The sequence below is a fragment of the Cygnus olor genome, chromosome 20 (genome assembly GCF_009769625.2).
Source record: "Cygnus olor isolate bCygOlo1 chromosome 20, bCygOlo1.pri.v2, whole genome shotgun sequence".
In the NCBI taxonomy this organism is placed as follows: domain Eukaryota; kingdom Metazoa; phylum Chordata; class Aves; order Anseriformes; family Anatidae; genus Cygnus; species Cygnus olor.
The window spans coordinates 6149980-6176003 of NC_049188.1; the positions used below are offsets into that span (position 1 = coordinate 6149980).

At 40.1% G+C, this 26024-nt stretch overlaps 1 protein-coding gene, 1 long non-coding RNA gene and 2 other non-coding genes across 10 annotated transcripts; all 4 read right to left on the bottom strand.

The window, feature by feature from the left end:
* Positions 1–1259: 1259 nt before the first annotated feature.
* On the bottom strand, positions 1260–3449 carry LOC121057918. Its single transcript, XR_005814018.1, has 5 exons — positions 3183–3449; positions 2705–2728; positions 2191–2269; positions 1870–1925; positions 1260–1430 (listed from the first exon to the last, which is right to left on the bottom strand). It is a non-coding gene; the product is annotated as an uncharacterized LOC121057918 (long non-coding RNA).
* On the bottom strand, positions 1504–1577 carry LOC121058107. Its single transcript, XR_005814074.1, has one exon. It is a non-coding gene; the product is annotated as a small nucleolar RNA SNORD65 (small nucleolar RNA).
* Positions 2352–2426, bottom strand: LOC121058103. The gene has a single exon (XR_005814070.1). It is a non-coding gene; the product is annotated as a small nucleolar RNA SNORD49 (small nucleolar RNA).
* A 687-nt stretch (positions 3450–4136) lies between the features above and the next one.
* On the bottom strand, positions 4137–25883 carry NCBP3 (nuclear cap binding subunit 3). Of its 7 annotated transcripts, XM_040532258.1 has the most exons (16): positions 25625–25883; positions 25449–25489; positions 24711–24835; positions 21596–22266; positions 19964–20029; positions 19160–19265; positions 18035–18160; positions 15171–15299; positions 12830–12903; positions 11834–11942; positions 10970–11069; positions 10521–10627; positions 10113–10398; positions 9190–9347; positions 7802–7966; positions 4137–7315 (listed from the first exon to the last, which is right to left on the bottom strand). In XM_040532258.1, exons 4-16 carry the CDS (start codon positions 21782–21784, stop codon positions 7080–7082), a joined length of 1851 nt encoding a protein of 616 aa, XP_040388192.1. In that variant the 5' UTR covers positions 21785–22266; positions 24711–24835; positions 25449–25489; positions 25625–25883; the 3' UTR covers positions 4137–7079. The 7 variants fall into 7 exon arrangements, with proteins under 7 accessions (XP_040388192.1, XP_040388193.1, XP_040388191.1 ...); XM_040532259.1 differs by lacking the exon at positions 25449–25489; XM_040532257.1 differs by having other exon boundaries at positions 21596–22261; positions 25449–25883.
* Between the last annotated feature and the right edge of the window lie 141 nt (positions 25884–26024).

Sequence of the window (26024 nt, forward strand, 5' to 3'; positions counted from 1 at the left end):
CACCATCCTGAAAGGAAGCAAACCCTCCGACAGTGGTTTTATGGACTACAAGTACCTGGGTACATCCATACCCTGCTTTTTATTTTATGGCAATCAAGAACTGTTCACCTAAATTACTACAATAAAAATACTACTCATCACAAGTGCCACCATTTTTGACTTAAAGGTGTTTTGTCAGCTGTCTTTGAGGGCTGCTTCCTGGCCACATACCCTCTGACAAAACTTCATATGGAACAAAAGTTTAATTGCTTTCAGAAGCAATATCAAGATATGTTCTACTTGGAGCTGTACAGTTAACATTACTTAGGTTGTTGTTGGCACAGTATGAGCGTGTGGTCACAATTAATTAATTAGTGATCTTTACCTTTTTCAGAAAGCACACTTTAAAGACTACACGAACGTTTTTCACTTGGTGACACCAAGTGGGCAAAATGATCAGCAACATATGCACTGATAGGCTGTCTCAGTGCACATGCTCAATCATTTTACATACGGTGAGACAGATTCCATACCTCCCCTACAAATATAAAGAGCACTGCAGTGTTCGAGCCTGCCAGTTATACTTCCATAATAAACCTCAGTGGAAGTTTCAGCCTCGGATGCAGTGTTTCTCATTCTAGCATCTCCATTTTGAATGCCCAGATTTCTCCCCAAACTTGACGCCTTCCATTAACCTACCTTCATCGTACATCTGTCTTAGAGTGGGCACTTATCACAAAAGCAGCCTTTTTTACTCTTACCAGCTACACCCAAGACAGCAAACAAGTTGCAGAGGATCTCTTTTCCGTTTCTCTGCATCTGGAAATTACTTTTCACATTTGGACCACAGCTAGAATGCTGGTACTACAGAAACAGACTCTGTTGTGTCCGTATTAGGCTTTCAAAAAAAAGAGGCCAAAGTAAGGCATAAGCACCAAATCTGGAACAAGCTACAGAAACAATTGTGTTTGCCCTAACTGGACCATTTGCTTTTCTTGCTGTAGAGGTATTAAGGCCTCATCTCCACAGTAATTACAGTAGCAGTATTAGTATCATTTGTTTAAACTGTTTAAAGCAAGTAAATTACCAAACACCAAGTAGAACGCTTACGCAACTAAAAGCTGTTTACATTATTTGCAGTAATTACACTGCAGTGTATACATCTGCTGCTTTATCATATTATAGCTAATCACACAAGTGTGCAGTATGTTTATCAAAAACATGTCGTGTAATGGAAAGTCATTTCTGTACGCAGTCAAGTAACAAAAATAGACCCAAGATGGTTTTATGAGAATTTTAATGTGTGTAATCGTAACAGTATTACTGTTGTCTTTTCTTAAAGTCTACGGACAGAAAAATATGCAGTGTTTACACAGACTAGTCCCCGAGCTCACATGCACGTTTCCTTGGATTCCTTCTTCCTCAGACAAACATGTTTTCAGCATGAACACCTGTAATACAACAGCATGGATAAGTTAACCAAACAACACTAATAATTAATCCATTTCTTACCATAAGAGATATCATCAGAAAAACCTTTGTTCACCACCACTCAATCTGCCGGTAATTCCAGCAAATTTTGGTTTATTTCATCATATGATATCCACAAATAAATTGATATGTTTCTAACAGAATACCTTTGTTCCTTTGTCTATTCTAGTGCTGTCAGCAAAACTGTAGTACAGAAGACAGCTGCTCATACCACTTACCCTCAGTATTTTAGCTCAATAAAGCATTTTTTTTTTTGGTCCTAGAATTTCATTAATTGTACTTTTAGAGATAAGAATACACAGAAATATGGCCAATGACAATGTTTTCAATTATGTAACTTTTCTGAGACTGTAGCCAAAAAGCATCACAAGGAATTAAGAGCATACAGATTAAACTCACCCTAAAGAATCTCCTGCTCTTGCAGTCTCACTTCCTTTCCCAGGACTTGTGAAGGGCTGTAACATCAATTGATAGACATTAGCATACGCGGCAGCAGAGACCCAGAAGCTATACTTAAATATAAGGATTGCTGGAAATAAGTATCATAGGGCTTTATATTTTGAGGAAGAAAGGAGGGAAAGTAGATTGATTCAAGCTATGGAGAATGAACCTACAAACTTTGCTTCTCATGTTTTTGGCAACCTATAAAACCCATTTATTCTCAACTTGGATTCTAGATGGCATAAAGCTCTACAGGGTCCAGTGAAATTCATCACTTACCTTCACATTACGGCCAGCTCCACCGAGCTACCTGCTCCCAGTCCTAATCACATCATGCTTATCTGGAAATACCAGGCATCTGCAGAGCAAATAAACATTACCTGATTAGGCCTAGCAGACAGATTTCCAGAGAAATCAAACCGCGCGCACATGTAGCTGTATTTCAGACAAATAAGAAGGTTATCGTCAGTTCTCGCATCTGACGGCACTTCCTATTCAAGGGTATCATCATTAACAGCCAACAACTTTTGCATGCCACTACTTGAAGTAATTGTTTAACTGCTTGTACATTTTTCCTTTTGTCGGTAAAAAGTGTTAACTGTTAGCTCAATGGGACATAAAATAGTTTTGAGCAGCTTTATTTCCGTAACTAACTTTAAGCTGTAATTATTAGAGATTATTTTCAATTAACAGTCCTGTATTTAACTACTTTACATTGTTAGTAATGTAAGGAAAAGCCCGGAACTTTCTGAACAACTTGGTACAGCTTAGAAGAAAATAAACTTTAACTTACTCTTTGCTTCAAGACATCTTCCTGCTGGGGGGAATAAAAACAAACAAGCATTAATACAGTGCACTTCAGTAGTAATTCCAAAAAATCATCGAAGCACACTTATTGTAACTAAAAATAATTAAAAACCACCCAAATGTTTCTCAAATAGCTTTCAGTAGCCAACGACCCCCCCCCCAAACAATTTTTTACTCAAGACATTTCCCTTGGGCTGGTTGCCAGAGCATTTTTGCCACAAAGGGAAGTTTTTCACATGAAATTCCACGGAACATCAACTAGAAGGTTGTAACGCTTGCTCCATCGCAAGGGTTTAGCACACCAAAGCACAAAAGCAAAAAGATTTAAAAAAAAAAAAAAAAAAAAAGAAAAGGAAAGGAAAAACGGATAAGCCGTTTCCAAAAGGGTAAAAGTCCCCAGAAGGCCTCCGCCGCCCCTGCCGCCCCCTCCGAGGCCGCTCAACCCCCGAAGCCCCGTCACGTACCGCGGAGCAGGCCCCGAAGCCGTCCCGGCGGGGCCCTGTGTCGGTGCCCGCCTCCATGCGCTGCCCGTGGAGACGAGAGGAGCGAGGCTCCTTCTCCCCCCCGCCGCTGCCTCCTACGGTCCGACCCAGCCCTGGGGACCACGAGGCACGGCCGCTACCACCACTGCCGGAGGGGGGGGGGAGTAAAATGGCGGCGCCCAACGGCCCCTCACTGGCCCCACCACGACGCCGTCAGCCGCGCTGGGCGAAAGGGCGCGAACTGCCGCGGCCGCCGCTTATAAGGGCTCGGGACGCACCACTCTGAGGGGGGGGGGGGGGTGTGAGGGCTGGGCCACTGCTGCGGCGGGGCGGGGGGGCCGGGGGCGGCCATTTTCTGCAGTGCGCTCTGGGGTGAACGGCCCTCGTGGAAGGGGGCGGCCCTAAAACAGGCAGCGGGGGGAAAAAGCAGCCTCTGACCCCTCTTCTTACACACAGGGAGACGGGGATGCAGCCCTTTTGTTCAGAAAAGCTGCACTAGTGGCCTTTTGGTACTTACGTTCCAGTAAAAGGGGGTTTGCCAGTGTGATTATTGGGAATAAAACAGGTGTTCGCTGTGTTTTCACATTATAACACCACCTTGAACCGAAAATAAGTTAGTTTTTCCCCTCTTAGCTCACCTATTCATCTTCACAGAAAAAGCCTAGCATGTTGAAGCAGCCCAGGAGGAGAGCTGCAGGCATAGAGGCTGGGTCCCTTTGTGCGATATGTTCACGTGAACCCTGCACCAAAATTCCCATTTTTGATGGCAGGAAAAGCTTTCTATGAGAAGTATTAGTGTGGTCCTATAACTAGTCACGTCAAATTCAGAAACACATTTTTCTTCCATGGTGCAGATTTGCCTGCAAAAAAAGCCCAACTTCTAATTTTTTGCAGTTTTTAAAAGCAGTAGATTCTAGTAAAATACATAGGTTGCACTTCTCAGCATCAGCACATTTATTTCTACAGCAAATCACTCGAAGGTGGAATCTTTGTGGTACCCTGACCACAAAGAGAAGGAAGGGGACTTACAACAAAGTTCTCTATGCAATCTCTCTCTAGGACTAACAGATTTGTTAACTATGTTAAGGAAGAAACATTCACTAAAGATTCAGTGCTCATTTTTAATTATCAAAACACAGAAATTCATGTTCAGGTAACTAAGGAAGACCAAAGGTAGCATTCCTGACACCAGCAAATGCCTTTTCAAGGCTTCTCTGTACATCATCAAAAACCAAAACCAGGCAAACACTCAGTTACCAAAAGAAAAAAAAAATCCTCTCTGTAGGTTGCTTCAACAGTAAACTCTATTTTTCTTGCAGCTAAACTCCTGTGGTCTCATTAACACACACAACCCCCTCCCCAAACCATAAACACAATAGACCCTAGTAACGTAGAGGCATTTCTAAGGCGTACTTACAGCTACATGGAAGACAGACCCAGTATTAATGGCTCCTCTTCCAAGAGTGCAAGCCATTGCCTACACCACTTTCCTTGCCTTCATGTGTCCATTTATTCGGATCTTTCATATCAGCTGAAGAGACTTTCTATTCATTCCCATTCCGCCTTTCATACCAGTTAGTCCATCCTTCACCAGGCTCAAGTTATGAATTTTTACATAGAAACACAGTGGTTATCAGCAACATTAACAGCAGACCACAGCCAGTTACTGAGCTTAAAAACATGCAAGGATTCACAGCAACGCAGAAGACGATCTTCATAGACCAGAAGCACGATCAGTATCTACCTTCTCCTTTCAGAAAAAGGAAAGGCCGTAATGGATTCAAAGCAGTAACACAACACAGAGGTTTACTGGCAAAAAGAGACTGGTTAAATGAATTTTATCAGGATCTTGAGAAACGGGTAAGGTAGGATTCTATTTTAAAGCTCTGGAAGGGATATTAATGAAAGCACACATTAAAGTGAGTTATTACAGTGATCAGACATTGCAGTCGTTTACTCTCCATAATACTTTTATGAACCATATTTATATATTCAATAATTAAATATAAAATCAAGGGTGACACAAAACAAGGAAACAAAGACATGAAGCCTAGTCAGTCACTAGATAACACTTCAAGTCTCTCATTTTACATGCTGCTTTCTTACCCATAAAAAAGCCAAGAAGAAAAGTTAACTGCAGATCCCTTGCTTTTGTGAAATTTCAAACCTACTCCAACTCATTTAAAAAAAAAAGCGGTGGGCACAGGGAGAGAAAAAATCGTTTGCTAAAAAGCAGAAAGGGGAAGAAATATTCACAGACATTTTGGACTGATAGAACCTACGAAATATGGACAGAATCACAGAATCTCTGATGCTGGAAAGGACCTCTGGAGGTCATCTGGTCCAAGCCCCTGCTCCAGCAGGGCCACCCAGAGCACATTGCACAGGACCACGTCCCATCAGCTTCTGAAGATCTTCAAGGAGGAGACTCCACAACCTCTCTGGGCAACTTCCAGTGCTCTGTCACCCGAACAGCACAGAAGTGCTTTCTGATGTCCAGAGGAAACCTCTCGTGTTCCAGTTTGTGCTTGCTGCCTCTTATCCTAGCACTGTGCACAACTGAAAAGATCCTGGCTCCATCTTCTTTGCATCCTCCCTTCAGGTGTTTATATACATTGAAAAGATCCCCCCCAAGCACCCTCTTCTCCTGGCTGAACAGTCACAAAGAGAATGCAAGCACTTTCAGACTGTCATAATGTAGCACTGTTTTTGTCACCTGTTCCATTCAGCTGAATCCGATGTGCTATCATCATTCCTTATTCAGAATTGACAATCAAAATGTATGCCATAGGCAACAGAAGAAAAAAATTGCAGCTGCACTCTGATCAAACATTTTACCTATCTAGAGAGGGTTTGCAGACAAAAAAGCTGAATGTAACAAGTCAACCATGTGCACATTCACATGTACTATATAATAAGAACATTCAAAAATATTGACATGGGACAGTGATCCTATAGTTTTCCTTTTCTCTTTCAGTTATATATATATATGTATAGTTAAACAGCACGTAGGAAAACATCACTATAGCTTTCACCATGGCCAACAGGAGAATTCTCACAAATATAAAAATGTAAGTTTTTAAACTGTTAGATTTCTTCAAAACAATACACCTGAAATGAGAGAAATATGACTTCTCAGTATGTAACCAAAAACAAAGCACCCTTGGGAATTTGCATGATTCTCTCCAACACCCATCTTTGCAGTCTTGAGCACTGCAATCCCTACAAGAGCAGAACACAGTATGACCAAAACAAATGAGCAGAATTCTTTGAGAGCAGTGATGCTGTATGGATTCTATACGAAACTTCACCGTACTGCAACATTTAACTTAGATTTACATTCAGTATTTTGAAGGAAGGGAACATGACATTCCCTTTATGCTTTATCCTCGCTGGCTGCCTACCCAGGAAGCATTATTGTTATTACTTTAAGAGGAAAGGTGCTGGTAAGAGCCAGAAGGGCAAGGCAATGGTGTTGGCTATGAAATGCCCTGTTCTTTGGATGAATTGTGTAAAATATTTTGTTAAAAGATTCCATGTTAAAAATATTAAGAACAAAAAGGTCTTCTTAAAAATACAGAGTATTTCTGCCTCTTCTTTTAAATTCTGAGCTCGGGGAAAAGTGTCTGGCTAGAATTAACTACAGGTTTGCTGTAATAAACATATATGACAACGCCCTACGTAACACAGGGCCAACCACAGACTCCAGACAAACATGATTGCTTTAGGTTTCTAGTGGCATATGCATCTATTTTTGTATAAAAGGAACAGAGACGTTTCTGGAACCTTCACTGCAGAGTCTTTGCCAGTGTTCAACTTTTGGACAAAGGAAATCTTGTCACGGTGCAGAGTCACAATCTTGAGGATCAAAGTGTAAAATCATGATTCAGTATCTGATCCAGAACTGCTTTCCCGGCTGATTTCAATTTGTAGAGATGGTAAATTATCCAATCGACTCTTTTTTTGTCGAGACTGTTCTTTTTCCTTAATGAGAGCACCCCAAACCCTTTGGAGCTCTGAATCCTCCTCCTCTGGAGATGTCACAGGGTTTTCAGGTTTATCTGAAGTCTTTTCTTGTGTCTTCGGAGCAGACCCTAATCGGGTCCATAAATTACCTAATTAGATGAAAAACAAGCACTTTAAAAATGACAGCAATTTACTGCATCTCTTTAAACTCCTCGTACTCCTCCCACAATGTCTGGTATGGAACTTGCTGTGCCTTGAAGCAGTGGTTGAAATTAAAGTATGAGCTTCAGTACAGTCTCATTCACTCAGTTTCCCATTTGCAGAGGACGCTACACACAGGTCTGAAGTGCCATTGCTTTCACTGCACTTGTTTTACTGCCCTGTTTTGACCACAGTTCTGAAGTATTCCTCTACTCTTAACCATACCTCCAGAAAAATATTGTTATCTTATGCAGTTTAAACTGCCTGCAAACATTTAGATTTCAAAGCTCAGAACAAGCATGTACTAATTAAGTTTTTTAATTTCATTCATCTAAATATCCTTCGCAATTTTTAGCTGAAATTTCTCTTATACTCTAAAATCGAATATAATACTGCAAATACTTGCACTATTACCTTTTCCTCATAAAACTAACCTGATTTCTTCTCTCTGGTATCAGAGTAGAGGCCTTTTACATCTTGTTTGGGGATTCCTAACCGGCTGTGTACATCAGATATCGGTTCTCGACGAGGAGCAGAAGTACTACTTGGAGGCTTAACTTCTGGAGAATGGGGTCTTTTTCCCAGTCTTTGCCGCACATCTAGGGATATTTTCAGTGATTAAAATGACAAAAATCATGTTGCATTTACCTAAGTTCTGCCAGCTAATTTTGCGTTCATTGCACACTTTGTAGAACTCGGAACTAGACAGATGTCCTTTTTTTTTTTTTTTTCATCTTTTCTATAGTCTTTTCATTAAGTCTTTCATACACAGATTTCAGTCTTGGCAATGCCTGCAATAAAATTTACCCAGATTTCACTATTTTTTTCTTGGCAATACATTTGATATTTAATGTTTTCAGGTTATATTCTGTCCACGTACCAAAAACGTAGCAGTAATTCCATGGCTTGCTGCATTTATTTCAGCAGCTCAGCATGTATGTATCCAGCACAAGGTATGACTGTAAGATAATTGCTAGGCCTTCAATAATTCTTTTCAGATTATAGATATTTTGCTTTAGAATTATAATACTGCTTAATATTTTGAAGAATAAAAATAAGAATATAAGAATATTAAATATACTGACACTTAATCCATGATAAGAATCTCATATCCTGAAGTTTGTCTGATTTAGCCTGATGTGCCTAGTCTTAAAAAAGGTTCAAACAAAAATACGAAGGAAAGAGGAATTACATGATTTATATGCCAACTTGTCAGAGGCACAAAATGTACATGAAACATAATATACAGTAATGTAACTTCTATATTATATTGATACAAACAAGAGTATCTTTCACCCATCAGTCAGATAATCCTCTGGATACTACGTATGTCAGAAATAGCTGAAATCACAAATGCTGGAGTCAAAAAAAAAGTAAATTAAGCACAAAATTTAAAATAACTAAAAAGACAGCCAACTGAAAAATACCTTCATATTCACATTATACATATTATTTCATGTAAGTAGCTGGTGTCTCAAGTTTGAGTTCGTACCTGACTCCCCTCGTGCTGTTTCCCATAGAGTCATACAGAATCTCTGCCTCAACAATTAAGCAAATAAAAAAGACAAAGTGGGGGAAAATAGACACAGGCAAACAAATTAAATAAAAATAAATGTCACTCACTTAAACATACTTCATTTTCCCCCAAAGCAATCCCCAACTCTGTACCTTAGTGAGGAAAAATTAACTGCATAAATGCAGAAACTGCTGCTGAACAGAATTCCCTCAGGTTTTAAGTCACAGTAGAGGACAAATGTGAAATGACTCTATCCATTTTAATAAACCAGTCATAATTCTGCAGAGCGTCAGAGTTTCAAATTACCTGATTTTACAGTGCTGTTTTGCTGGCGCGGCCCATTATTATGCTGACGTTTTTCTTCTAACAGTAGTCTTACATCTACAACTTTCTCCGATGATCCTTTACTGCCAATCCGGTTTTTGACATTACTGGTCGCTATGCTATCTGCTCGCATAGAATTCCTAAAAAAAAAAAATAATTAAGTCCCTTAAACAAAATGAAATCTAACATAGCTCTCATCTTCTTGTAAGTAAAATTATAGAAAACAGTACTATCAGGATTTCTCTACTGAGAAACAGGTAAGAATAATAAAAACTTTTAAGAGTATGCTTTTTGGTCAGAATCAGAAGATCAGAAGTATAACAATAATCACACGAACACCTCGGTAACCATTACAAGGCAGATATGCAGATATCCAGCTTGTATCTCTAAGGCTGTGCCTCATGGGTTGAAATTCAGAGTAAATGAACAATTTCAGAATTGTTAAAAGACTTGACATTATAATGAACCATAGTAATATACTACCAGAGGGATGCATTTTAAGGTTATTTTAATTACCTACAATATATGTAGTTTTGGTTAATATGCCCATAATGAACAGACACTACTTTTTGTCATTATACATCCAAGGATGGTTGGCCCAGCTATGAAATGCAAGAGGTTAATTGTGCTTGCTTGCCTAAATGTCCACTGATTCCACTTTGAGTTTTACATTATCATAATGCCAAATACAGAAATCTACAAAGAAAGTTGTATTTTCAATATGTTAACTGCAAAGAAAAGACCGATACAGGCTTTTCTGTATTTTGCATTTCATCTTTAAAACATCTACTACAAAACAACATTAAGATTTAAAATAGTGGCTTCAACAGTTTGTCTTTAAGCTTTGACTGCACTGTCACTGATTATATTTCAGACGACACTTTTAAAGAATAGGAAACTTTTACCTAATATTTTTCAGTTGCGATTCGACCTCATCTGCATACATTGTCATTTTCATGCTCTTTTTGGGAGAGGGGGTTGATATCATTTTCAATTCAAGATCATAGTCCATTTCATCAGAATCAGATGCACTTGCACTTGATCGTCTTGCTGCACTGCGGTCTCGAGACTGTTTGAAAGGTTGCAGTTCATCACGGTATTCTACAACAACTCTGTCATCTTCATCCATATCCTGATCTTCTTCCTCCTCCTCTTCCTCCTCAATAGGCTCCTCAGGAACATTTACTAAGCCTGTAGCAAAACATATCGATTATTGTAAGCTGAAATTTATCATTCATAGATAAAAACCAATGCAGAAAAAAATGTAAATAAATGATTCAATACAATTAAGCATCAATATTGGCATCAATTACCTGAATGACGATGTTTATAAGGAGGAGTTAAGCCAACATCATCCCCAATAAGTGTCCTCTTCTTTATGACATCCCGGTGGATTCGTCGTGAATGGTATCTTCGTTTCCTGAAACACCATAAAAAGAATGACACTGCTGTCACAGAAAAGGCACGGTGAATGAGCTGTATTCAGTCCTGGATTAAGTATGTGCAATTATCACTCACTCTAATAACAGACAAATACATTTACGTAAGAGATCTGTCCTGCATTAATGTTCTGAATATAAACATTTAGTTTCACAATAAAATATTTCTCTTGCAAGTTCATTATCACTTTGTAAAAAAATTATTCACACTTAAGAAATATCTACAGAAACTAAAAAGAAAAAAAAAATCTACAAGTTAGAACAGTTTTGGACCATCTTGTCTGAGCACTTGAAGTGTTCCAATTCCTCTATCCTGTACTCACCAAGAATTACTAAGAATCCCCTTCATGCCTCCATAATTGGGATTGCCGTACTTCATGTAATATTGGCTTCGCCTTGCAGCTCCCAGCTCTTTTTTGTCATCTGAAAGGAAAAACATAAATTATTGGGATATTTCCCTCTTAGAATATACCTTACTATACTAGCATAAAAATAAATAACCATCCAGTCAGACACGGAGAGCGAAAGACTGAATATGTCCTACAGAACAGTATTACTTCAATTTTTTTCATGAAGGATAAAATTTTGCTGATACCTCATCTGAAATTTGTCCTAGCACTGCACAGTTTTGTGTGTGTCCAGAAACTTAATTCCATGGGGACTCTCGGTTTCTACGTATCAGTTAACAGAGCATTACATGCCACTGTAACTGCTGGAGGCTATACTTACCTTATTGCTGACCTCTCTTTCCTTTACGGATATGTCATTTTCTACATGACCCAGAAATTACATGCATTTTAATTTAACTCATAAATATAATTTAATATCTCAACTGTATTTAGCAACAATTTCCACTAATACCTCATAAACATCTCAAATGATTTTCATACTCATAAAATGTGAAATTTACCTCTGTGGAGAAGGGCATCATAAAACCTGTTCTATTGTATCAGGAAGAATGCCCTGAGCGCAAGACAAAATTTTATGTACAATAATCTTCATACAACTTGAACTACATTTAGTTCACACATTAGATGTGTATTCCATTCTAAAATGTTAACACCTAAAAATTACCATAAAAATAACAATTTTGCAAATAAAAATCAGGTATTTGAGTCATTAATTAGTCAACAAATAAAACTGCAACATGCAATTAATTCTTTATGTTTGTTAAGCTGTTCATTTACCTTTAGTAGCAAATCTCATGAATAGCTTGTTTCCTTTAGCCAGTTTATTGGCAGGGCGAAGATCATTACGCAGGAGAGAATCCTCTTCTACCTGGGACAGGGCATCCAACTTTGGGGGCAAAAAAGGTATTTTGGACTCAAAAATAAAATTACTGTTGAATGAAAATGGATTGCTTACAGAGAAGCAATCAACTGATTATTAAGTAAGTTACTTTTCAAATTCTGTTCAGGTGAACTTTTTCTTTTTTGACAAACTACTGTGAATTTTTAAAATAACTTGCCCAAAAGATTTAAAATATTTTTATCTCTTTCTTCATAACCTTATCTCAGATTAACATTCAATAAACTTTCAAATGAAACTATATTACTGATTCAAATGTAGAAAATAAATAGCACAACTTGAACAGTGACAACTTGTTTGTTTCATATGTAAATGGTTACACTATCAGGTTATCTTGCCCTCAAACAATGACTTACAGGCTTTTTTTTCCATTTATATCTGTTTATATAAACCAAAATTCAGATTTCCATCACATGTATGAATGTTCACTGAGCCATTCCTAAAGAAAATACTAATGACATCTATTATATATATTCAACCAGTGAAGATTAAATTACTTACTCACCATCAATGTGTTTGCTGATTCCCACACATATCTATGGGCAGCCTAAATCCTTTCTTTCTCTCTATGCACTGCCTTCTATAGTGAAAGCCTATTGCTTTCCATTGCCTTCTCACAGCAAAAAAAGAGAAGCCAGTCTAGCTCTTAAATGCTGGCTGCCCTACCGGCCTTCAAAATCTATTTACAAAACACTCTAATACAATGCTCGTCTCACCAACAGCATACGCACACTTCCTGTCCTTTCCCCATCTAATTAACTTTGATAATTAAATTGAGAGTTACAAGCGTAAATGGTTAAAATTGTAACATTATGAAGACTTTACACAAGTTAGAGACAAACTTCCGTAATAGTATTTACCCTTCCTATACTGACCTCAACATCACTCGGATTCTCATCCTCTACCTCTCCTTCTTCTGCCTCATCATCAGAACTTTCCTCCTGTTTTCCTAAAGAGGAAAATAATTGGGAAAAAAAACTCCATTTTAGTGCTCCAGTTGCATTTGATTATTATTACCTACATTCTCTGAAATCAAACTGAAGGTGTTATCCATTCTTCTGTGAAGCCTAGAGAATAATCAAAACAGTGAACGTCTACAGAAATTTGAAGCACGTATGAATAACATAAGAATAACATTAACTAGACAGCCCCTGTACAGATAAGTGCCTGAAGCAGCACACATGGATTATAAATTTACTTATTTGAAAGCAAATGAAATTGTACTGCATTTCAAAGTACGACAGAGATCAGCAAGAGCAAGACTGCAAAAAGGCTATCAAATCCCATTTCCTTCAACCTCCTTTTAAAATGCTGCAAGCATTCAATACTAACAATGTGAACCAGCTTGCTACTCAAAAGCTTGAATTTACTGAGATCTGGAAAAAAACCACTTGGTGGCTTAATTTTGAAGTCAAATAGCTAACAGAAAAGTGCACACTTCCAGAACTACTTATACTATGAGATGTTTGCATAGATTTTTCAGCACTTACATATAAATAAATATTTTTTTTATTAGCTCACAGTGAGAAAAATTGTCACTTTTTTTAGCCCTCAAAAAAAAAAGTGAATATGGACAACACCTAACAATATAATTTCTTCTGCAAAGATCTCAAAGCACTTCAAAGACTCAAGACTAAAAAAAAAAAAACTCCTTTACATTGCAGAGTTGCTTATCTTAACCCCATCTGACAATGGGCTCAACAACTTGTAATAGAGAGCAGCACCTGTTAAAAACATCTTGACAACTGTACCCAAGCCCAAAGGAAAAATTAAGCACAATTAACCAAACTGACTCCAAAGAGAATTTAGGTAGACAAACTAGCCAAATTCAAAAATGAATTGTCATCTATTGAGGATAGCATTCACTTTTTTTTTTTTAAATGATAAAACTTCTCACTGTAAAGACTAGCCTCCTGCTTCCCTAAACAGCCCTTAAATTCTTATCTAAAACAAAGGAATGTAACTAAGCCAGATTACTCCAATATATCTGTATGCAGCTCACACCTTAAGATGTAATTGAACAGTTTGTACTTTATCCAATATCCCGCTTTTCCAGATGAGCAGGTGAATAAGTTTACGTAGGAGGAATTTAGATGACACAATTTTTATTTTGAGATGCGCTGTAATGATGGTGTAATATGTACTTGGTAGCCAACAAGATTCATATACATGTATTTATGCTGCATTTAAATAAGACATTCACTAATCTCCAAAAACTTTATAACAAGTCTTACTTGAAGCATTATCAACATTTTAAAGTCACATGGATGGTTGAGGAGCCACTGCATTGTAGAGAAAAGCAACAAGAAGAAAATGGAGTGAGTGAGAATTATCCACAAGTTTAACAAAGCCCTAAACCCCAAACTTTACAAAAAGGCTTTTGGTAGCACTGCAAATACAAAATAGAGAAATTGGCCACTTGCATTTTGTTAATATAGCGTGTTTAAGCAAAATCTGTGGAAGACTTAATAAATAAAACATCTCCCTTTGCTTTGTACTCTTTCGTACAGTACTTTGAACCACCGCAATTTATCACATTGTCCTAACAGCAGAACAGTCCTAAAGCAGCAAAAGCCTGATTTTCTATTTACACTTCTAAAATGAATTTGCAACCAAGGCATTCAGATTCCAGATTTATCGCAACACTTAGTTGTACGTTGGCTGCTTTGCTCTTTTGTAACTGACCTCTCAGTACGCTTCTTTCTTGAAAGTACAATGGTCAAATTTAGAGATGATATACACAGTGGTGAAGTGATACATTGGCACATCAGCATGAATGGTACACATAAAAGATGGTGCTGTATCAAGCAAAGGAATGAACTGTGGTGTTTCAAAAACAGGATATTTTCTTAGATCTGTTTTTTTCCCCCACACTTACAATACCCATCCTTCTACTGCCTTTGCATGCACATCACACAGACGTATTTCTGTGCAACATGTACCACTATAAATATCACATCTGAATATGACCCTGCCTCTAACATGTTCAGTATCGACTGAATTACTGTTTTTGGTCTAGCTCCAACCCACCTTTTAAGAAGCAGCTTCTTCAAAAGGTTTCCAAGATGAAAGCCTTTTTTAAAGTGGCAGAATATATTTTCCTGAAACTACACGATAGAAGCTCCTTCAGTAATTTAGATTACGCAGTACCCAAGCACAAGTTTAAAGTTTCATTGATTTAACTAGATGATGTCTATATATGCATATCTCATCTACCTTTCTTGTTTTTTTCAGCTGTCTTCTCTTCATTGTTTTCTCTGCTTTTTGTTTTCTCCTGATCAGGCAAGGAACTCATATTTATTAGAGCCCGTGTTGCTGTTACTTCATCAAGCCAGACCACATTACCTATGACATACATACAGAAACATATACAAAAACAAAATGCAGTTTGTGTCAACAAGCAGTCACATACACTGCCTTACTGGAGGGAAATTACTAACAGTTCAGAAACAGTCTTATATAATGACATGACAAAAAAGCAATTAGATATATCTCTTGCAGGGGAATTCATATTCTTTAGCACACTTGGTAACCTGGGGGACATACAACTTTCACATCATTACAAAAAGCACGACAACTGATCAAAACCAAAATCATTGGAATGCACAACCATATATATCAGACATTGCTTCCTGAGCACAGCACATTAGGATACTGAATAAGGGCCAGTGCATTTCATGAATGTGCTAGCACACAAATGTGATTAAAGCAAAAACAACAAAAACAATACAAGAAATAAGCCTTGACCTCACTTTTTTTTTTTTAATTAACAGCACCTTCGACCTGACTGCAGAATTCTGTTAATCTTTCCCAAAAAAAACAGAAAATAGGAGAGACTGCTCAAGCATTTCAAAGAGGTTACAGTGTGCATAGGTTAACAATGTGATTCAGTACATCTCATGTACGTGTCTTACATATCAGCAGATGCTACTAAAGTAAAACTCACAACTTATTAGGCCAGTTAACAGCATTTTGTAGGTGTTGAAAATGAAAGAATGAAAAATGCTTAGAAACAAGCTGAGCAAAAGCTTTCTGCCAGGATGCATTCAGTGCAAATACAACAACAAATGTCATTTACTGCTTTACCCTTACACAAGTCAGGAAATGACAGCAATAAATGTATGCAAATATCAAGAAAACTATACACAGTTTCCCCAAATAAAAGTTTTCCTCTGAAATTACTTGAACAGTCAGGATTTACAAGGTGAACACACAGATACTAACTTCAACAATTGGCTAATAACTTTTCATTTGTGTGCCTACCTGCTCTTGACATCTCCAAATTTTCAAAGCATTTACCATTTTATGTTCACCAGTTTGAAACACAGAATGCTTTTGTACCGAGACATGTTGAGAAGTAATTCAATTGGGAACATTAAAATTTGTCATGCTGTGACACAAATCTATGCTGAAAAGTCACTGCTTTTTCTGTAGATTTTCATCAAGTGTAGTTTTCGTATCAGAGCATATTGCAGCTAAGTGTAACAATGTGATATTACAGTAATCTAATAATTATTTGATTATACTAATATTATACTAATATATATATATATATACACACACACACACTAATACTATACTTATCAGCATGCTAACTCCAATACAGTATGAAATTTGATCACTAAAACAGATGTGTTTTAACTGTAAGTGGGTAAAGTATCACTGAGGTTCTGAAGCTCACATTTTTGCACTGCAAGTTTGCTCTGGTTTCACACTAAATTCACCCATGTAACAGTTAAGAAAAAGGATCACAGACTTATAAATGCAGCCTCAGATATAAATGTTAAGCTGTGCACTTGGCTAGTTCATGCATTATCACAGGTTCATCTGGTAGCTCTTTACTGCAATTGTCTACCCAGGGCTTGTTGCATTTCAAATGTTCTGTCAGCTTGTGGCAGTGTATCAAGCTGTAACACACATGGACTTCAAAGTTAATATTTTGTAGTATACTATAACTTTTGTTTTGCACTTGTACACAATTCCTTCATGATCATTCCAGGGAAGTGCACTACTAACTGTCATGTTTCAGCCACATCTATAAATAAAACAGCTCCTACTTCTTTGTCCTATTATTTAGTTTACAGGATTTCTAGCCACAAGACATTCTTAAAGCCTTCCAGTTCCACGATTCAGTGCCCACCTGTAGCAAACAGCTCTTGTATAGTCTTCAGTATCACTAAAGAAAGAATGATTGTCAATAACTTACATCCTTCTGGTAGTCTCACTGCACGTATACTCCCTAAAAAAGCCCTTGCAATGTCAATTCACATTCCTCTTCCAATATATGTAAATCACATTCAGCTGCCACCTTCTTCCACCCACTAATTTCTCTCTGAGAATGACCTAAACAAATATGGCAACAAGCCTGCTCCTTCCCAGCCCTAAACCATACTGACTTCCCTAGCTGCATACAGTTCAGTAATCTTCTCACAGAACATCACCCTCTGTGACACTTACAAGCAGACATGTTATTTATGTCAAAATGTAAGCAACACTTTTGACCATTTTTCCCACTTCACAACTGGCAAGCTATTTTATCCTGTCCCTTCCTGATAATTTCAGTTTGTCAACAAAACCTTCCGCATCAGATGTTTCCTTGATTCTGTTTTCCTAAGAGCTACATGGTTTGTTCCGTCTCTGTGTACCAGTTAGCTTCACTCACTGCTCCTAATTCTGTTTATCGGACCATCATATTTTGAAGAGTACCACTTTCACTCGTAATGAACACAATTCACATCCCTCACTGGTGACTCTCCTGCCCTGCCGGTCTGGTCGCTAGCCACACTTCCAGCTACCGATGCACTTCTTTTGGTCTCCTCATACGTCAGCAATATGAGTAATGGAAAGATGTTGTGTCATTTTTAAATGGGATTTTTTTTCTTCTAAACACTCATCCAGACAGTGGGCTAGATTTTCACCATATGCTATTAATTCTTGCCTTCTAAATTTCTTTTGGCTAAGGCCAATGAAAGGGAAACAGGGACAGACAAAGATCAGTGACTTTAAAAGCCAAAAAGACATTCGAGGTACAGCTATGATTGATATAAAAGAATAACAGACAAAAGATTCCATTTACTTACATGACGTATCATCTAGCCACTCTATATGAGCAGGAGGATATTCTTTGAAATAGGCAAAGATGTCCTGTGTACTCATTTCATCCACCCCACAAATGTAAATTGTGTCCAGTCTCACTTTAGGAATTGCTATAAAGACGAAGAGATACAAAACCGACACTCATTTCTATGGAGCAAGCTTTTACATTCATAACATATAGGCTTATAAAGCGGACATTTTAAATAAGCTAAAGGGAAACTAATAAAAGCAAAGCATGATGTACACCATTCTAAAACACAAACTTGAATTATTATTCCACAATGCAAAAGCTTAATTGAGAATTAAAAAGGGAGAAAGGTTGTTGTAACATTACAAGCACCAGTAGCTGAAGGTACTGAGTAACATCAAACTGCTTTACAACCTTTTTTTTTTTTTTTTTAATGCTACCAAAGCACTTCCATGAAGTACTGAAGAGACAGAATACTAATTAGGCCTGTGACCAGGACATGGTACAAGTGGAAGGGCTTTGGACACATCTGATGTTGCAGGCCACGGCTTAGTGGCCAGCTGGAAAAAAGCCTTGAGAACCAACCGGATGCCAAAAATGCCAATCTGTTTTGTGAGCATCTCTCAGCTGATCTGCTTATATTCCAACACATCCAGCTTGCTGTCTAACAGCACACATGCAATCAGTCCATCTTCACCGTGTGTGCAGCACAGAATCTGATCTCACTATGCAAGGGACACTGAGTCTTTTGCTCGTACACAAACAGTGCCCAAGGTCTTTTCCAAGAATTTAAAGATTCTTAAAGCAGCACTGGGCCAACAAACAAATCTCAGACAGGTAACACTAGGTGCCATTGCCAAACAGTAAACAAGGTACATAAAAATGTTTTCTTTTCTGGTGTTGTTAAAGCAAGGAGTAAAACAATAACTGTTAGGAAGTAGTTTAAAAAGCAATGGCATTAAAATAGTCATTACTATAGTAGTATAATATATATAGACATAGGAAAAAAGTGATTTCTCTTGGTAATGATCTGGGAAAACCTCTGGGGACGCAGAAAATATTACAGTATAAATCAAGACAAGGACCTGTGAGAAAGTAAACAAAGGGATCTTTCCTTCTTGACTGCTGGATAAACTCATACCTTTCTTCATCATGTCCCGATCCAGTGCTACATTCCTTTGGGCAAGATTCACCTCAGCTCGAAAATGAAAGCGTTTTGCTCTTTGTTCCTTTTTCTCAATTGCTTCCTGTAAAATGCAAAACAATGCAGTCAAAACAGGAATCAGAGCAGCATTCCCAACAGGTTACGCTGTAGGACAAGGTATTTAAAATACAATTTACCAGACAGCAACAATCTATATTAATAATGCTATTTATTCTGAGGAGATCTGTATGTTTCATAATGCAAAAATAATTCATTGAAACATACCTGTGCCACATAATACTTTTAACATAGATCCAGCAACGTAATGGGGATCAAGATGCATGGAAAACAAGCTATCCTGGACTGATGCTCAGCTTCCATGATGGAACAGTCAGATTATTTTTTTCCTCCCTAACAAATGTACAGAGGCCGTACTCAAAAAACCCATCTCTCTTTCAACAAGCACTTCCACCACTTGGAAAATTCATTTTTTTAAGAATACTGAAATACTGTCAGTACCTCAAGAGGAAAAAAAAAATCTCACTTATTTCAAAGAGCTCGTATTGCACTTGTTTTGCAATATTATTTTAGTATTTGCAAAATTAATTCTAACAGTTTACAAGAGAGACCTGTCTGGATGCCAACCACAACTAACACAAGGAGAATTCTCTAGTTATTGAAAAATGCCAGCAATCTGAACATGAGGGTAAGCTTCTGCACCTCTCAGGAAAGAAATGAAGTCTTTCCTCCTTTCCTGTAGGATAATTAAAACACTTCAAAGAAACATAGGACAAAAATTACCTTGGATGTTACATCTATTCCAGTAATGAAACTTCCAGCTTTGTTTTCATATCTCCTACTAGTGTCCTGAAACAAAGCAAAACAGCAATGAAATCTCAATGAACACTGAAAGCAACTTACTTGCTACGCTAAAAATATCTAGCCATTTCTAAGAGAAATCCATCCTCTTCTCCTTAATCCTTACTCCAAGCTACATCCCTAGACAGACAGGTAAACAAGCATTTAACTTCACTGACATCAACGAATGTTAAAGCACATGAAACAAACCCAACAACTTCCTTTACTATGAGAACTCTGTCCTTTTGCAATAGCTGGTTCCTGTATCTGTGTCTGCTATGGTTTTGACTTTGTCTCAGCAATAAAGTGGAAGTCATCAAACACCTTTCCTAACTACAATTTTTATTTCAGGTAAAATTTCCTTGTAAAACATGAACAAATTTAACAGTGATGTTGTGAAGATACCTGACTCCTTAAGTTCCAAATTGCAATTTTCAGTTTCAAGAGAAGTCAGAACATCAAGCCACTGCCACAATTAAACAAGTGGTTTGTCTATTTTTTATCATTATTTCAAAACCAGTAATATGAAACATTACCATTTTGATACATGCCTACAAATTAAAAGAGTAAATATTGAGAATGAGGTGCGGAAAAAAAAAAACACCTCACAAAACTCATTTCCATCAATGAGGACTGCTGAAATCACACGACCACATTGAACAACAAAGGTCCTGGACCAGTCACCCTCCATTGTTTGCACATAGAACAATGGGACTTCTTCTTCCTGGCACCCTCAAAACCATCACCCAGTGAAGGTTTGTGGCCTGAAGAACATATCTTGTCTTGCTATTTCTGAGGGTAAACATTTTGTTTACCCTTGTGCTGCAATAGAATTATTTTGGCCAAAGTACTTTTTCTAGAAAGTAGGCCAGCCTCAGCTTAGAAATACCAAGGTGCACACAGAATCTAAACACTTTTCTTCGTAATGCAGTCAAACTTTCTCTAAAGTTGCCACGTGTGAAGAGTTATTAAAAAGGAAAAAAAGATGACAACAGCAAAATAAGAATGTTATTTTAAAAATGGAAAAAGAAACATCACTGTCTAGGGTTGATTCATGGAGCACAAGGGAGTACAGCAGCAGGGTGCTGTTTCTTAGGCCACGTATTTGGTAAAAGCTCAGGCATGTTGGTAATCAGCTAATTAGAGATTAGTTTCTAAAACATTTTCCACACATGTTTTCAGAGCAAACGCCTCCTTAGGAGTTTAGATCAACTCTGACCCACTTTTATATATTAAATACAACCACTGCTAAACTTAACTAGGAACAGAAAAAATAGTCCTCAAAACCTACCTATTAGAGCCCACATTCCCAAGGCTTTCACCCTGCTCCCTCACGGCCACCCCTGCTCCTCGTCCAGGTGCCCCCATCGCCCTGGGACACCCTGCCGCCCCCCCCCCACATCACCACAACACCCCAAACCCCTCTCCCACCCCCCCCAACCCTCCCCCTTTACTCTCGAGCACACCCTGCCCGCTCCCTCTCCCCACTACACCCCCAACCCCCCCCACACACACCCCATGTCGCCCCCTTTTCCCCCCGCCCGTGCGCCCCCCCAGGCCCCCTCCCCTACGTACCCTGCCCCCCCTCAGGAGCCGGTCCCTCCTTCGCTCCCCCTGCCCGTCCCTCACCGGGAGGAGCTCCCGGAGCGAGCGCCTCACGGGGATAGCATCCAGCTCGCCTTCTTCTACTTCCATAGGCTCGGGCTCGGGGCCGCGGGGCTCCTCCGCCTTCACCGAGATCCGCAGGCCCCTCACGGCCGCCATGGCTCCGCCAGGCCCGCCCTCAGCCCGGCCACCGAGACGGGCCCGCCGCGGCACAGAGCGGCACCGCGAGCCACCACCGAGACGGCAAAACGGGGATAGAGCGCCACCCGAAGCTACCGCGGCTTCGGGGCCAACGCGCTGGGGGCCATAGAGATGAGGGGAGAGAGCGGCGCCGCCGGCCCTCCAGGGCTACGGGGAGCGGGAGGACCGGGCGGCCATTTTCTCCTCTTCCTCACGCCCCTCGCTGCCACCGGGGGGAGAGCACGGTCCAGAGCTTGCTACAGCAGGCTCTGCTTCCTATAGGGTTTTTTATAAAAATGACCTGGCTTCTTAAAAAAAGTCGGGTTTTTCCTCCTCTCTGTCCTGTGGGAGGTCCCATCGGTCTGTGCTTGGCTGGGTTGTTCCCTTGGACATGTTCTCGTTCCCTTCTGGGGGTGTTTCAGGAGAGAAGCCCTGTCTCCTCTGGCCATACTGGCACTGTGCTAAATAAACCACACGATTTTATTGATTATTCTCATAGAATGAGTTCCGTGTTCCACTAGTCCTCATCGCTACCTGCAGTTCAATTCTGCGCCCCTCGAACACAAGGGGCCAGAACAGTGATGGAGCTGAGGGTTTGCTCCTGCTTCGGCTGACATAGAATCACAGAATCATTAAGGTTGGATCTTAATTATTATCAATGGTTTGACTTTCAAAATCATCTGGTCCAGCCATCACCCTACTACCAATGTCACCTGCTAAACCATGTCCCTATGCACCACGTCCAACCTTTCCTTGAACACCCCCAGGGACGGTGACACCACCACCTCCCTGGACAACCCATCCCAACGCCTGACTCCAACAGCAGCAGCATTTCCCCAGCTGTCGCGTAACACCACAACTGATCGCTCTACAGCTGCACTTTCTCAGCTCAGTCACCTGGCAAATATCACCCCACTTGGCATTCCCATCCAGCCAATTTCATTACGAATTCCTAATATTTCTCTGGCTGCGTGACCCTGCTCAGTTTCAGACTGCTCCGCTCCTCATTTCTGCAAGTTCTCAAAGCAACCCCCTCCAGCACGTTCTGTTTTGTGTCACTTTCTCTCTGAATTGATGGTACTTCCCAGTAAAATTCAACAGCAAATCTTGAGTATGGTGTGAACAAAATTTGCTTCTGGTAATAAAAAGGCTCCTTCCATTATACATAATCCAGTGGGACTAAAATATCTTCTTGCTACTGATCACGCACTCCAGGCATATTTATTTTTAAAAGTGTCTGCACACAGATCTTTTCAGAATAGCTAATTTGAGTTGCATTTGCCAGAGCTATCTTTGTGGCGGACATCGCATAGCCGGGATCTGGCAGGAACCACCAGCACAGGTGACACTTCCAAGCCAGATGTGAATGGTTACAGCAGAGGCCCCGTACATATAATGTGAACACCAGTAGTAAACAGGACATCGAAACCCACTGCGAGCAGCAGATTCTGAAATAATTGGTAGAGGAAACATTTCTGCGGCAGAAATGCTATTTCTTGAGGTGATAGAGAAAAGAAAGTAAAAGATGCACCTTCTCCTCTTTTTAGTTTTCATTTCAGAAGTATAACACAGTACTGATGTGTGATCTAGCCCAGATTTACAAAACTAACCCTTCAAAGTAATAGACGGGGCAAGATTCTGTAACAACAGGTTGCCTTGCACTGCTGCTATTAGAGTGCAGGTGAAGCCTTTAATTTACCCAGACATTTCTTTATTTTAACATCCCTGAATATTGCCCAGGACAGACCATTGCTACACAGCCGTACTACAACCCCCTCTGCTTGGCACGATTTCGAGACTTGCTCATTGAACTCAGCAAGAAACTTTCTCCTGATAAACTGTGGCTTTAGATCAGTTGCCAAAGTTTTATTGCTCCTTAGGAAAAAATCATCTCTAGGCTGACTGGTAGGAACAATCAAATCAGGAGAGGTAAACCAGGCCTGGGGCTTTTACTGCCAGGTAGGTGAGTGGAATATTCTCTTGATATTTTACAGCTTCTTTCAGAATCTTGTTATTAACCATGGATTCTTCAGAATTGCAAACTGATCTACTTTTATTCTTCCGAGTCTGGGGCCAAGATCTGTCTGGCCACTCAGCTCAGACTGCAATCTTCTGCTTGTGAAAAGGCCCGTGTAGAAATGCACGTTGGTGCAGAAGGGCTCCACCTTTATTGTAGCCTTTGTGCAGAAGGGATGGGTCAATGGTAGTAAACTACTGACGAGTGGAAGGGCGTGTTAATGGAGTGGAATATAAGTGTTAATTATGGAAAGAAAAATGAATTTGGGAAAGGTTGTTATCTGGAGAAGCCCTAAGTAAGGAAAGGCTGTTAAAAATAATGAAGAATAGTGAGTGATTGAACAAGAAATTATTTCAACATAAAAGTAGCAAAAGGAGCTTCTTTCAGGAGGGAAATATTATGCATTTCCCCATCACTGACCACCAGAGGGAACTCTTGCAATAAGATTCCGAACTGCTTGCAGCAGAAAATCTGATGAAACCCTCCACCAACTCCTGTAGTTTTGTGGTTCAGCTGAAAACACGGGGAGATGGGGTACAAAGGTGGGGACTGGGAAGACAGGAAAATAAAAGTCTGCAGGCCCTCAGTCAACAGGGGACTTTTTTTTAGTGTCTAGCAGAAGTCAGCAAAACAGTGAATTTTACCATTGTAAGAAAGTTCTGTTTTGTTTGAAGTCTGTGTGAACCACTAACCAGAATGGACGTGCTTTCTTGCTGCTGTGATTTAACTCTCCTAGAAGCCTGGGCCCTCAACAAGAATCTGCAGCTTTTCAAATCTGAGAAAAAAACTGAGCATGGAAGTGTGCTATTTCTGCAACTGGCTAACAAACTCCACATGTCACCAGGGAAACTAGGACTAGGTTCTAAATAGATTATGACTGGCTCCTACCTACAGTCCATCTGGAGAGAGAATGGGATCAGCAGAGGAAGGATGTTCATTTGTTAAACCATCAGATAAGCAGAAGTCAAGCACCTGGTGTTTTCCTATGTATTTGGTGAACTGCAGCCTCCCACCTGTAAGACAGAATATTTTCTCATTGGGATATTGTGGAGGTTGATACAAGCCTACTTAACTGACAGGATACCAAAGTCCTGTTCATGAGAGTTACAGGGCTTCAAAGCATCCTACAAGGAAGCAAAGATGCTGTCAGCCAGGCAGGAACACAGCACCCTCACAGTTAAGGACAGCTATGCTCTAACATTATGTTTATGCAAGTGCTGCCACATGGAGGCCACACAGATGAAGAAACACATTCCTTTCTGGAAAAAACTCTCAGAATTGAGCAGAGCTGGAACAGAATTCAATACACGTTTATCCAGACTCTAAAGACATTACTCTGGAACTTGGATAGCCTGGAGAACAATCTAAAATGGTTAAATATTGCCCCATCCTTATAGACATCATTCTTAGTTGTCCACGTGCACACATCCACATTCCTCTGTGGCACCAGTGGAAGTTAAGCAATTCCCTGTTTGCAGGCCCCTGTGGTAACACGGTCAGTGAACTCTTCTGGGTAAAAATAAGCTTTTTCTTTTGCAGAGCTATTTTTAACCTAGAACAGCTCATTGGCTCGACTCAGCCCCGTGAAAACAGCTGTGCTGGCACAACCGTGGGGTGGGAACATACAGCTGGCAGGGAAGACGAGGACAGGAACTGCTGGTGCAGCTCTCAAGGGAACAAGACAGCGAGCTGTATCCCTAGCGCCTGCCATAGGCGTGGACAAGCCTGGCTTCACACAAGTGATCTCAGCCAGCCACAGAAGCTGGGAAGCCAAGAGGGGATTGGGACATTCAGGGGGTTACCCTGCCTTCCTCCTGCCTGCTAACGGGATGCACCAGCTGCAGAGACAAGTCCGCAGCCCTCTGTTCCCCTCAGCCCCCTGCTCCCCTCAACACTCCTGTCAACACTTCCAGCTCCCCTCAGCTCCTCGGGTGCCTGCCCCCCTCAAGGTCTCCTCATCCCCCCAAGCACCCACTCCCTTCAACCCTCCTCGGCTCTCCTCAGTCCCCGTCAGCCCCCCTCAGCTTAAGCCCCCTGTTCTCAGCCCCTCTCAGCCCTGCTCAGCACCTCACGCACGCGCACCACCTCATCTCCCCCCTCCCTCTCCCTCTCTCCCCCCCGGCCGCGCGTGCAGATGACGCGCCTCCTTCCCCGCGTCCCCCCGCGCGCCGTCACGTCCGGTAGGTGAGGTCAGGGCCGGGG